This window comes from Mirounga angustirostris, unplaced genomic scaffold, assembly GCF_029215605.1.
Source record: "Mirounga angustirostris isolate CCGP_5_RB_7025 unplaced genomic scaffold, mMirAng1.0.hap1 SCAF_15, whole genome shotgun sequence".
NCBI lineage: Eukaryota > Metazoa > Chordata > Mammalia > Carnivora > Phocidae > Mirounga > Mirounga angustirostris.
The window spans coordinates 88,101,677-88,115,356 of NW_026991723.1; the positions used below are offsets into that span (position 1 = coordinate 88,101,677).

The 13,680-nt window shown below is 48.7% G+C and overlaps 1 protein-coding gene across 1 annotated transcript in view; it reads left to right on the forward strand.

The window, feature by feature from the left end:
* Positions 1–3,008: 3,008 nt before the first annotated feature.
* The window catches only part of HMCN2 (hemicentin 2), a 151,429-nt gene continuing 140,757 nt past the window's right edge, over positions 3,009–13,680 (forward strand). The window contains exon 1 of the mRNA XM_064580098.1: positions 3,009–3,340. Coding sequence (XP_064436168.1) covers positions 3,091–3,340 — 250 coding nt within the window. The 5' untranslated portion in view covers positions 3,009–3,090. The remainder of the gene's footprint in view (positions 3,341–13,680) is intronic.

Consider the following 13,680-nt stretch of genomic DNA (forward strand, 5'->3'; position numbering starts at 1 on the left):
TTAGGAAACAGATAACTCCTCTGAGACTGCTCCTTCTGGAAATAGGGGGAAAATGTGGATTATCTTAAGTTCAAAAATGTGGGCTCCCAGGTGGCCTGGAGGTGGAGATGGTGGGATGGAAATTGATTGATAAGGCTGGGTTGTTTCCTCTGGGCCTTTGGGGCTCTTGCTGGGTACTGGGGCCTTGCTCACTTGGGGTGACCATAGTTACAGTCTTGGTAGGCACTGAGCACCTGGAGAGGCCCCTGCTTGGGGCAGTGTACCTGGCCACCCCTGACAGAATGACGGGTGCTTGCCCTAGGCTCTCTCCATGGCAAGTGGGGAAGCTTTGTCTCGATGAGCTCAGACATTTTCTCCAGTCCTTCCTGTGCCTCCAAGGGACTCCTGGAGGTGGTTCTAGAGTGGTGGGGCAGCAAGAACCATTGGAGGTCCTCCTGTTAACCCCCCTCCATCTCAAATAATTTTACAAATGGGGAAACCAAGGGCCACAGAGGGGGAGGGCCTTGGTCAAGTTCACAAGGCTATTTCAGGACTCAAACCCATGATCCCACGTGCCTTCGGGGTCAGCCCAAGGCAAAGTATCTTGTTTTCTTTGGGGTCAGCGCTGCTCTCATGTCCTTGGGGAGTAGGTTTATGGTTTCTTGGTGTCTACAAGTTCTTCCCTCTGCAACTTCTACACTGTGACCTTTCTGAAATGCAAATTGGATCAGGTTGCTTCCCTGCCTGACATTCTTCAACAGCTCCCCAGTGCCTTTGGAGAAATCCCACTCTTCGCAAACCATTTAAAGTCCTTCGGGATCTGGCCTCTGTCCCCTCTTCTGCCATCACCTTCCAGTCACTTTGGGCTAGAAGTGGGTTTCTCGTGACTTTCTACCTTTGCACATGCTGTTCCTGCTTCTCTAATGCCCTTCCCCTCTTGTTCTTCAAGGCTTCTCTTCTCAGGCTCACTCTGCGGCCTCCAGTGACCCCTTAGGCTCAGCCCCTCCTTCCTCTGAGCTCCCAGAGCTCTTGGTAATTCCTCTATTAGCACTTATGTCATTGACTTAGAATTATTTGTTTACTTGTCTCTTCTCCCCAGGGTAGGAAGCATGTCTTATGCATTTGTATGTCTCCCCACCCCAATAGTGCCTAGCAGAGTGCCTGACACCCAGCTTAGGCTCAGCCAATGTCCGTGGAATGAATGACCGAAGGAGTTGTTTGCCCCCAAATGTTCCCTGCACTGTGCCTGAAATGTCCCTGTGTGTGAGCTCTGCCTGATTCTGGCTCCTGTTCGGTTTGCTTTTCCACAGCTGGAGCCTCTCTTCTCTCTCCAGCAGCTGGCCAGCCCTGCCCAGGCTCTGGGGCCAATCACCGCCTTAGCCCAGGGAGATTTAAAGAGCCAGTGTTCAGAAGTGCAGGTGACTCAACTTCCTGTGAACATGGCCGTGAGTTCTACTCTCACCCAGGCCTGGCACTCGGCTCCCACCACGTCCCATGAGCCAGCGAGCTCCATGAAGATCATCTCTCCTGGACTCCAGCCCTTCTTACACAGGGGCCTTCCCTGTTCTAGAAGCGAATCCCTGAGGACACCCAGGGACACCTTCCCCTCGCCCCCCGCCATTGCCAATGCCCAACTAGCAGGCCTCTCTGATACCCGCTGACCCATTCATGTGGCAGACCTTCCTTGGGCACCTGCTGTGTCCAGGCACTGGGTCTCTGCTGCCACGGAGCTCACAGTCGGGGTGGAAGGAACAGACCTACAGACATGACGTGACACTGTGATAGTGTGGGCCGTGCTAGGACAAGGGATCAGACAAGGGGCTGTGGGGTCACTGAAGTAGCCTCAGAGATGGGACATGAGCTGAGACTGAAGGGGAAGGAGGAGGTAGGGGTTGGGTGGCGGGGACTTCCTCCTGGTTGAGGGGTCTGAAAGGACAGGGGCTGGAGAACTATCCCCCCCCCCGCAACAACAAGCAATTACAGACCCAGAGCCCTTAGCTTATGTCTAGGGGGCTGCCTGTCCCTGTCCTGGGAGCATGTTTCTCTCGGAGGAGGGATTGGGGTGGGGAGCGAGCTGCCCTCTCTCACATGGCAGAAGGGAGCTCTTTGAGGGAGGGGGCCCCAGGCAGCCCCAACAGCACCTCACATGTGCCCTTCACCTGCAGTCATGGGATCTGGTGAGGTAGGTGGGCAGAGGGGCATCCCTCATCCTCTGGAGTCATCAGGTGACCCCTGACAATGTCTTCCAACACATAGGGGAGGCAGCGGAGCCCAGGGGCTTTGGAATCTCTCTAACTATGGCTTCTAACTATGGCTTCTCCACTGCTTGAGAGCTGAGTGACTTTGGGCAAATGACTTCCCCTCAGCTTGCAGCTGACTGAATCTCAGTTTGCTCATCCTTAAAATGGGCTTAGCGTTAGTGCTCTCCCTCTAGGGTTGCAGCGAGCATTGGAGGAAATCATGACTATGTAAAAACGCTTAGCACATAGTAGGTGCTCAGCTTACGGTGCTTGATTATAACAGTAATAATTGCAATAATTGGGAAGCACAGACCCGCTGCGGAAAGAAAAGACCTTGTCATGTCTGTGTGTATGTTGGGGTCGGGGCCGCCTTAGGGGGATGGGTGGAGAGAGCAGCCAAAGCCAAGGCCCGCTGTGGCCAGGCCTCTGGACAGGGGCTGTCGAGTCGCCCCTCCCTCTTCCACCCCCCCAGCGGGGCGCAGGTGTCCGCGGCGTCCCGCGCGTCCCCATCCCTCGCCGCCTTGGCCGCGGCCCCAGCTCCCTACTGCTGTCCGCCCCGCGTCCTCCGCTAACCTCGGGTCTGGACTGGCGAGCCGCGGGGCCGGAAAACTTTGAGTCACGGTTGGGGGGAGCGGAGGAGGCGGGCCGTGACCCTGAACGGGGTGGGCTCTAGGACCCGCCCCGGGCTCCCAGCAGGGGGACCGCTGCGAGCCCGCGTCCCGCACGCTCCGGCCCCACCGAGCGAGACGCCGCGCTGCCGCTGCGCGCTGGGCGGCACCGCTGCGTGTCCGGGACGGTCGCGCTCGCAGCGACCCGCGCGCCTTCACCGCCGCGGCCGCCGCCGGTCGCCCCCCCTCGCCCGCTCAGCACGATGCCCCGGGCGCCGCTCCTGCAGCTGCTGGTGGCTGTCTCCGCGGCGGCGGCGGCGGCCGGCGAGCCCGGGCCGGCGCTGCCCCTTCCCGCGGGGGACGCCACGCTGGCCATCGTCTTTGATGTCACCGGCTCCATGTGGGACGACCTGATGCAGGTGCTCGACGGCGCCTCACGCATCCTGGAGAGCAGCCTGAGCCGCCGCAGCCAGGCCATCGCCAACTACGCGCTGGTGCCCTTCCACGACCCAGGTAGCGCCCCCGCGTCCCCCCCACCCTGGGCGCCCTGGCGTGGGGCGCTCACCCGCACCCCGCCGGCGATGGCGCCCCGGGGCGCGCCTGGAGGTCCGCACGCTGCTCCGCCGGGCGGGGCGCCTTCTCGACGCGGTCGTGCCAGCGGACAGGTCCGCACCTGGGGCAGCCGCCCCTTGCTTGCCCCGGGAACCCGCTGTCTCCCTCTCCCGCGCCTCCGGAGATGGCGGGGTGCCCAGGCGGGCTAGGGACAGAGGGCGGCGGGCACCGCGTTCAGATGCCGCGCAGCCACCTCTGTGTGTCATGAGCAGGTGACCTCCCCTTCCTGAGCCTCGCTTATGAAACCGGGTGAGAAACCGTCCCCAACACTTGCTGAGACGCATTCGTGCTCAGGGCCTGGCACGCGATCAGCTTTTGCGTTTTTACTTTTTGTTAACTCTTAGACTTTGCTCCCAGCACGGGCTTCAGAGGCCAAAAGAGCCCCCAAACGCAGGTCGACCCACCCCTGCCTTGTTTTAGCCCGACCTCTTTTCCCTAGGAAAACTGCAGCTCGTCCAGGTCGCCTCCACCTCCCCGATTCTCCCGGCCAGGTCCCCGCCCCTGCGCGCAGTACCTTGTCCCCTTGCAGTCACTTGAGTTTCAACTCAGTGTTAGGGGCATGGCCTTGAAAGGGTCCCTGGGAGACCCCGCTGTGGAGAGGGAGCTTCAGGGGAACAGCCGCTGAATAATGCCGCAGACCTCCGACCTTCTGAGTAGTGGGTCTGCTTTTCCACCAATAGTTTTTGATGAAAAATGTCAGACTTCCAGCAAAATGGGAGGAGGCAGGGAGTTCATTGAACACCTGTCTTCCTGCCACCCAGATCCTATGATTAATATTTTACTGTTTGCTTTATCACACGTCTCTCCATCTAGCTGCTCTCTATCCAGAACCATAGCTTTATAAGGCCAAAAAATAAAAATGGCAGATTCCTTCAGAATGGTACTACAGAGCACCTCAGGCTGAGAAAATTCGCAGTGACCCAAGGCTATATGAGACCATAAGCCTTTTTAGAAGAAGTTGCCTTTATTAATCACAACAGCGTTACAGAGTTTTGCAAAATGGGCAGCAGTGGGTGTGACTTAATCTAGTACAGTCCTCAGGCTGGGTTTGGAGGTCCTTCTGCTTCCAGGAGTTCTGGGTTCTGTAGGGCTCTGCTGCTCAAAGCCCAGAGGCTGGGGGGGGTGGGGGTCTAGAAGAATATTTCTGGGAACAAAAGGATAGCTCCCACCTCCCAGTTGGAGGCAACAAGGTTGGGGGAGTTGTGAAGCCGAGGGGTGTGGGGTGTGTCCTGGGGCTTCACCTCGGACACAGGTCACCCTCCACCCCCCCAGTGCTTTCTCTCCCTTTCTGGATCATTCTTGCGCTTCCAAAGACATCACATTGAAAGAGCTGAGAGATCATCCAATCCACCCCTTTCTCTTACAGATGGAGAAACTGAGGCTCAGGACACGGATGGGGCTTACCCAGAGCCACCTGCCAGGATGATGTCATTTCTGATTCATAACCCACATTTGTCTCCAAAATGCTTGGCTGCAGTTGCAGGGCAGGAGAGCAGCCTGCTGGAGCCAGATTTAGTGTCCTGGGGCCCGGGCTGGGGCTCCTGAGGGTTGTTGCCCCTGCCCCCCTCTAACTGTGGGCTTCTTGAAGCTCGCCTCCCACCCCCCAGCCTTTCTTCCCCTCCCCCTCTCTGGATGCTGAGCAGGTGTGCGACTCTCTGACCTTCACTGCATCCTCTATGAGACAAAATCGCCAGTCCTCCTGCCCTGTTCCCCAAACCATCCAGGTCCAAGTGCGGAGGGGCATCTCCGTGTTTAGGGAGCTGGTTCTGTGCGCACAGCCTCCGTGAGACTCCCAGTGTGAAGGGGAGCAGGCTTCCTTGTAAGGAGCAGGCATCCCACTGGGGACAGGCCAGGTGGAGAGTAGAACGTGTCACATGCTGGCTCTGGTACCAGCTCCTGACTATGGGTCCGCAAGGGAGGGTACTGACCAGAGGCTCTCCGAGGAGGAAGCAGGGTTGGAGCAGGGCTCGAACACGAATGAATGTTTATCAGCTTTTGACTATCTGCCTGGCCGATGCTGGGTGCTGACAATGCAGTGGGGGTGATGGGCTCCCTGAGCACGTGGAGCTTGCTGGGGAGTGGCTGACAAGTAGGGACAGGTGTTGGGGGGAGCGTAGGAGGAGTGAAATGGGAAGGTGGGAAAGGCGGGAAAGGCAAGATTGGTCCGGGCTCTGACTTCGGGATGCGGGGGTTTGGAGCGCTTAGATTTCCTTCTATGGGCGGCGAGCAACCACTGAGGGTTTCTGAGCAGGGACTGGACTGTGGTTTAGGTTTGGCTGTCTTTTGAATCGGCCAGTGGAATTCCCTTTGGTGGAAGAGGCGCTTCAGAAACAGGGGTTTTAGCTGACGAGGCCCCAAGGCTGCAGGCGTAGAGGGCTTTCTTAAAAGAACCCCCCATCCTAAACCCCCGAGGACCTGTCTTCCCCGGGGGGGGGGGGGAGAAGGAGGGGGTAGACGATCAGTGGCTCTGGACTGCAAGTGTTTGGAGAGAAACCAGGACCCGTGCTTTGGAAATATTCTTAAAGTTTTTAAATGAAAAAAGTGGTATGTTCCCAAACTAGAAAGTTAGCGTCTTGTTAATGGTTTCATTTTGGCAGAAAATGTAGCCGATTTTCAGGTTTTCATTATTAAAATGTTGCAAAGAAACACGCTCATGTGCAAATCTTTCTATCTCTGATTGGTTTTTCTGCAGGGTTAAGCTTCTCGAAGTGGAATTCCTAGGCCATTTTTTTTTTTGAAATTAAATCATCTTTATTGCTAAAAGTTAATTGCTGAGTGTTAAAGAGAAAAATTCACTATTAACTATTAAAGAGCTGGAAGCTTGGTATATATAATTTAGGAATTGCTACTACGCACATAACTGTTCAGTTTTATGTGAAGGTTAACAGAAGGAGGGTTCTTGGCCATTTTTAACACACTGAATGGGTGGGCAACTCTTCAATTTGTTTTCCAAAATGTTTCGAGAGTTTAAACTTCTACCAGAAGCTTCTGAGGGGCCAGTTTCAGAGTAGCCACCCCCAACACTGGGAATTTAAGATAAAAACATTTTTTTCTCCCTAATTCAAAAGTTGGGAAAATATTTTTTTTTTAAGATTTTATTTATTTATTTGAGAGAGAGAGAGAGAGAGAGAGAATGAGAGAGAGCACATGAGAGGAGGGAGGGTCAGAGGGAGAAGCAGACTCCCTGCCGAGCAGGGAGCCCGATGCGGGACTCGATCCTATGACTCCAGGATCATGACCCGAGCCGAAGGCAGTCGCTTAACCAACTGAGCCACCCAGGCGCCCCGGGAAAATATTTTAATTTCTAGTGAGGTTCAGTGCATTTTCAAATGTTCACTAGATTTTTTTGGGTGTGAATTTCTTCTTTTGCACATTGGCGGTGCCTTTACTTGTTTCCCCGTTGGGGTTTTAGTAGTTTTCTTATCAGTCAGTATGAGGACTTTAATATTGAAGATATATATATTTTTTTTTTAAGATTTTATTTATTTGCGAGAGAAAGAATGAGAGACAGAGAGCATGAGAGGGAGGAGGGTCAGAGGGAGAAGCAGACTCCCTGCTGAGCAGGGAGCCCGATGCGGGACTCGATCCCAGGACTCCAGGATCATGACCCGAGCTGAAGGCAGTCGCTTAACCAACTGAGCCACCCAGGCGCCCTAATATTGAAGATATTAACTGTTTTTTGTTATGGGGTTAGTGTTTTTCCTGATTGTTTGCCTTTTAGTATTGTTTGTGATTCCCAGTGGTCTGACATTATTTATTTATTTATTTTCCCCTGGTGGTCTGAAATTTTAAATGTTTATGTAGCTAAATCTATGAACTTTTTCCCCTTGTAATTTCTTTTCTTTTTTTTAGATTATTTATTTATTTATTTGAGAGAGAATGAGATAGAGAGAGAGCATGAGAGGGGGGAGGGTCAGAGGGAGAAGCAGACTCCCCGCTGAGCAGGGATCCCGATGTGGGACTCGATCCCGGGACTCCAGGATCATGACCCGAGCCGAAGGCAGTCGCTTAACCAACTGAGCCACCCAGGTGCCCTCCCCTTGTAATTTCTTCACCAACATGCTTAGAAGGATTTTCTTACCCCCTATCACAAAATCAGTTAGGTACATGTTCTAGATTTTTTCACCGGTTTTCTCCTTATATTTAAATCTTTAACCCGGAGTTTTTAAAAAAGTTGGTGTAAAAAATAATCTAATGTAATTCTTCCAGAATGGGATAATCGTTCAGGTACATTTTATCAAACAATCCTCTCTTTTTTTTTTCCATTTATTTGGATCCTGCCTTTATCCCAAATTACTTTATCTATTAAGAATTTATCTGGGCTTTTCATTCTGTTTTGTTATATGGCAAATCTTGTGCCAAGAGCATATTATATTCATTATTTGGTTTTACAATTTGTAGTAATAAGGTAAACTCTTCCTCATATTCTTTTTTTTTAAACAAATTTTTTTTCGGGGCACCTGGGTGGCTCGGTCATTTGAATGTCTGCCTTCGGCTTGGGTCGTGGTCCCGGGGTCCTGGGATCGAGCCCTGCTTCGGGTTCCCTGCTTAGCAGAGGGCCTGTTTCTCCCTCTCCCTCTGCTGCTCCCCCTGCTTGTGTGCTCATACTCTCTCTCTGTCAAATAAATGAACAGAATCTTAAAAAAAAATAAACCGTCATTTCTTTAAAGAAAAAATTTTTTTCCCTCAGGGGCGTCTGGGTGACTTAGTAGGTTAAACTTCTGACTCTTGATCTCAGCTCAGGTCTTGATCTCAGGGTCGTGAGTTCAAGCCCATGTTGGGCTCCGTGAGCTTACTTAAAAAAAAAAAAGATAGATAAATAAATAAATCTTTTTTTTCTTTTTTAATTTTCCCCCAGCTTTACTGTGATGTAATTGACACAGAATATTGGGTTAGTTTAAGGTGCGCCACATGTTGATTTGATACATTTATATATTGCAAAATGATTAGCTAACATCTCTTCTGTGTCACATAATTACCATTTTTTGTGGTGAGAACATTTAATACCTAGTCTTTGACAATATTCCACTATATGATACAATATTAGCTATAATCACCACGCGGTACATAAATCTTCAGAATTCATTTACCTTCCAACTAGAAGTTTTTATCCCACTTCTCCCATCCCCTAGTCCCTGGAATCTACTAATCTACTCTCTGTTTCTGAGTTTGGCTTTTTAAGATCCCAGATGTAAGTGAGATCATACAGTATTTGTCTTTCTCTGTCTGACTTATTTCACTTAGCATAATGCCCTCAAGGGTCCCTCCATGCTTTTGCAAATGGCAGGATTTCCTTTCCATGGCTGGATAATATTCCAGTATTCCATAATATTCCATTCCATGTGTATATGTACCACATCTTTATCTATTCATCAGTTCATGGTTTAAAAAAAATTTTTTTTTTAAAGATATTTTTTATTTGTTTATTTGACAGAGAGAGAGCACAAATAGGCAGAGTGGCAGGCAGAGGGAAAGGTAGAAGCAGGCTCTCCAGGGAGCCCGATGCGGGGCTCGATCCCAGGACCCTGGGATCATGACCTGAGCCGAAGGCAGCTGCTTAACCAACTGAGCCACCCAGGCGCCCCTGGTTTAAAAAATGTTTTAGGGGCACCTAGCTGGCTCAGTCGGTGGAGTGTGTGACTCTTGATCTCTGGGTTGTGAGTTCGAACCCCACATTGGGTATAGAGATCACTTAAGAAAAATAAAAAATCTTAAAGAATTATTTTAATAAGCTTAACTTTAGCACAGTTCTATTTTAGATGTACAGATTTATTGCAAAGATTGTACAGAAGTTTCCATATGCCCAACACCTAGTTTTCCCTGTTATTAACATCTTACCTTACTGTAGTACATTTATCACAATTAACCAACTAATATTGATATGTTATTATTAACTAATGTCCATTCTTTATTCAGATTTCCTCAGTTTTTCCTTAATGTCCTTTTCCTGAGCCCATCCAGGATCCTACATTGCATTCAGTTGCCGTGTCCCCTTAGGCTCCTTTGGTTGTGGCCATTCCTCAGAACTTGTTCTTGATGACCTGGACAGTTTTGATGAGAATCACTCAGATGTTTTGTCCCTTCATCATGATTTGTCCTGTGTTTTTCTCCAGTTAGACCAGGTGACAGGAGAGGAAGACCACAGAGGAGCAATGCCATTCTCATTATGTTCTGTCAAGGGTACATACTACCCATATGACGGGTCACGGTTGATGTTGACCTTGATCACACGGCTGAGATTGTCCGTTGTCGCCATGGTGAAGTTCCTCTTCTCTTTCTCCATTTCCAAACTGTCCTCTTTTTTTTTTTTTTAAGATTGTATTTATTTATTTGAGAGAGAGAGAGACAAAGAGAGTGCAAGCAGGGGGAGGGGCAGAGAGAGAGGAAGCAGACTCCCCGCTGAGCAGGGAGCCCTACTTGGGGCTTCGGGGCTGGAGCCCTACTCGGGGCTCGATCCCAGGATCCCGAGATCATGACCTGAGCCGAAGGCAGATGTTTAACTGACAGAGCCACCCAGGCAACCCCATACTGTCCTCTTGGGAAGAAAGTCACTATGTGCGGCTCATACTTAAGAAGTGGACATTGTGCTCCACCTTATTGAGGGTGGAGAATTGGTGTAAATCATTTGGAATTTTTAAGATTTTATTTATTTATTTAACAGAGAGAGAGAGACAGTGAGAGGGGGAACACAAGCAGGGGGAGTGGGAGAGGGAGAAGCAGGCTTCCCGCTGGGCAGGGAGCCCGATGCGGGGCTCGATCCCAGAACCCTGGGATCATGACCTGAGCCGAAGGCAGACGCTTAATGACTGAGCCACCCAGGCGCCCCTGTACTCTGGGTTATAACCCAATACTACTTTATTTTGTTGCTCAGTTTTTTGGTCATTGGACGTTCTTTCTGTTGGCTTCTGTGTGCCTTTGACATGCTCCCATTATGTGTGTGTGTTTTAAAGCACTGTCTTACTTTCTGGTACTGTAAGGTGTTCAAGACTCATCTTACATATTTCTTGCCCCAATCCTAGATCTAGCAATTTATCCAAGAATCCCTGGCTCCTTTTATTGAAAAATGGTACTAGGAAGTAGGATGTGAGTGCTAGGTGTACTGGGGAGTCACTGCTTCTAGACCCTTAGCTGACAGACCAAGGAAGGGATGCCGTATAGGTAACTTACGTATATAACTGTATCTATAAGTATTTGTATATGTTGCCATCTGTGTCTATATTAAGCTGGATGTGAGTTCGGACTGATGTCTCCAACTCAGATTTTATTACCATGTAGATCATTCCAGTCTCCTCCCCTTGCTTATCTATGACCTCCCACTTCAACAGTGACAAACCTGCTCCCACCACCCACCATCCACCATGTGTTTACTTAATGGTTCCGGTCCAGTATATGGAGAAGTGGTTTTAGCATTAACTCCTACCCCATGAGAAACAACTAGAGTCCCTTCTTTTGCCTTACAGATGGTTTTATTTGCAGAGTAACTTAGGCCAGTCCCTTGTTTGTAATCTTTTGATTCATCTTCTTTATTTTCAAAATATTCTTGAACATGTATTCTTTCAGTAAAGATTTTATTTATTTATTTGACAGAAAGATAGACAGAAGAGCACAAGCAGAGGGAGTGGCAGAGGGAGAGGGAGAAGCAGGCTCTGCACTGAGCAGGGAGCCCGATGCGGGACTTGATCCCAGGACCCTGAGATCATGACCTGAGCCGAAGGCAGACGCTTAACCATCTGAGCCACCCAGGCACCTGAACATGTATTCTTTCAGATGACAAACAGAAAAACTTAGTCAACTTCCCCCCAGAAATTCCTACTGTGATTTTGCTTGGAATTGTGTGAAATCTAGATTTGGGGAAAATTGTCATTAAAAAAAAAATGCAGTGTTTCCATCTAGGACGCGTGCCTCTTCCTTTGTGCGCATATTTATTTCCTTTCGTAAAGATTTATAATTTTTTTTCTTATAGGTTCCACCCATTTCTTTTAAAGATCATTTCTAAGTATTTTGTTTTTTTGTTACTATTTTGACTAGGAAATTTTTTCCGTTACATTTTTTGCAAATGAGTATTGTTGGTATGTTGGAAGGCAATTCATTTTCATATATTTATTCTGTTTCCAATGTTCTTACTGAAGTTTTTTTTTTTTTTTAACTACTTCTAATTTTTTTTTTTTCAATTTTTTGGGTAATGGCTTGAGTTTCCTAGGCTGGCAACCGTAGCCTGTCCAAATCATAATATTGTCTCACTTTTCCAATCACATATTTCACTTGTTTGAAATGTTTTGTGTTATTTATCAGCCAGAACTTTCAGAACAATGAGAAATATACAAACCATGGCTGTTGTCATTGCTTCTGATCATGTACTGCTGTGTGATGTTGGCTTTCGGTTTGAGGTTTTCTTCAACAAGTGAAGGAAGATGATGCTTTCATTCCTAGTTTACTAAGGGTAAAACAAAAAACAAAACAAAACAAAACAAAACTACAACACCCCAAAACAAAACAAAACAAAACCTGAACAGGGAGGGGCGCTGGATTTTAGCCAGTGGCTTTCTGTCTTTGTTGAGATATTTGTAAGCTCTTTCTCCTGTTGACCTATTGATGGGATTCCTTAATTTTTAACGACTTCCACATTCCTTGTATAAGCCCTGCTTGGTCACGGATGATTCTTTCCTATCCAGCTGGATCCCATTGGCCAGTGTTTTATTTGGGGAGCTTTGCGTTTTGTTTCAGCGTGTCAGGTCAGTAAGGGACATTCTCTCTGTGTGCCCTTTGTTGAGTGTTGGCATCAGGTCTTAGTTAGCTCTTTCAGTTAACAACTTAAATTATTCAGTTTTCTCCCCAAGTTGCGAAAGTTTTTTTTTAAGTTTATTGATTGACTTTTTGAGTCATCTCTCCACCCAACGTGGGGCTCGAACTCATGACCCTGAGATCAAGAGCTGCACACTCCATCGACTGAGCCAGCCAGGCCCCAAACTGTAAAATTAATATGCGCTTGTAAAATATTCTAATAATATGACTCTCAAGGGATGCAAACACTATTAATCATTTTACATCCTCCCAGACGGTGTGTGTGTAATTGTGTGTATACTTAATTTTTTATTTAAAAAAATGGAATTATGCAACACATACTGTTTTGCAACTTGCTTGTCTTTCCTATGCGATACACCAGATATTTTTCCATGTTCGGAAATATCAATCCACCTCATTGATATTAATGACTACATAAGATGTGACAGAAGGGACGTTCATTTATCTTAATCCTATCTTGATTTATCCAGCCATTCCCATATTGTGGAAAATAGATTGCTTTTAGTTTCTTTTTTTATTTTTAAGATTTTATTTATTTATTTGAGAGCGAGAGAGAGAGAGAAAGCAGGAGTAGGAGCAGAGGCAGAGGGAGAAGCAGGCTCCCTACCAAGCAGGGAGCCTGACACGGGGCTCCATCCCAGGACCCTGGGATCATGACCTGAGCCGAAGGCAGACGCTTAACCATCTGAGCCGATCCAGGTGCCCTGCTTTCAGTTTCTTGACAACAAACGTATACACATTCGCGGACATATCTGTATGGTAGATTCCCAGAAATGCAGTTGCTTTGTTAAAGCACATGAGCATTTTAAATTTTGATAGCTATCACTAACCGGTCCTCCAAAAACGCTGTACCATCCTGACATCCTACCAGCAGAGTATGAGACTGTTTTTCCCCCACACCACACCTTGCTGGCATCTGGGGACATCATTCTTCTCTTCTTCACTAATTTGCTTGGTGTGAAATGGTGTCCCATTTTAATTTGCCTATGATTGATTGTTAGTGAGTTTGAGCATCTTCTCTGGGTCGCCAGGTGCACCGTCAGCTTGCCTCGGGGAGGAGGAGTGTTAGGCAGTCAGGGGCGAGGATGCAGGCAGGCCAATGTGTTCAGCTCGGCCTCTGGCTGCAGATTGTGTGGGTGTGGGTGTGGGTGTGTGGGTGTGTGTGTGTGTCTACTGTCATCCTGGAGCAATGTTGCTATTAACCAACCGCTCATCATGAAATAGATCTGATTGGGTCTTGCTCCGAGGGGTGAGTCCAACCCTATGGCCTGGTCCCTATACTTCTCTCCTTGGAGGCTGGGGGTTCTGAGCTGCCCGCGAGCTGTAAACTGGATTAGGTGCATTCCTGTCGTCGATGGTACCTAATCCAAGGGCAGTGTTCCCGCCTGGGCTTTCCAGGCATGAGTCTGTGCAGGGCAGAGGTGTGAAGAGAAAGACAG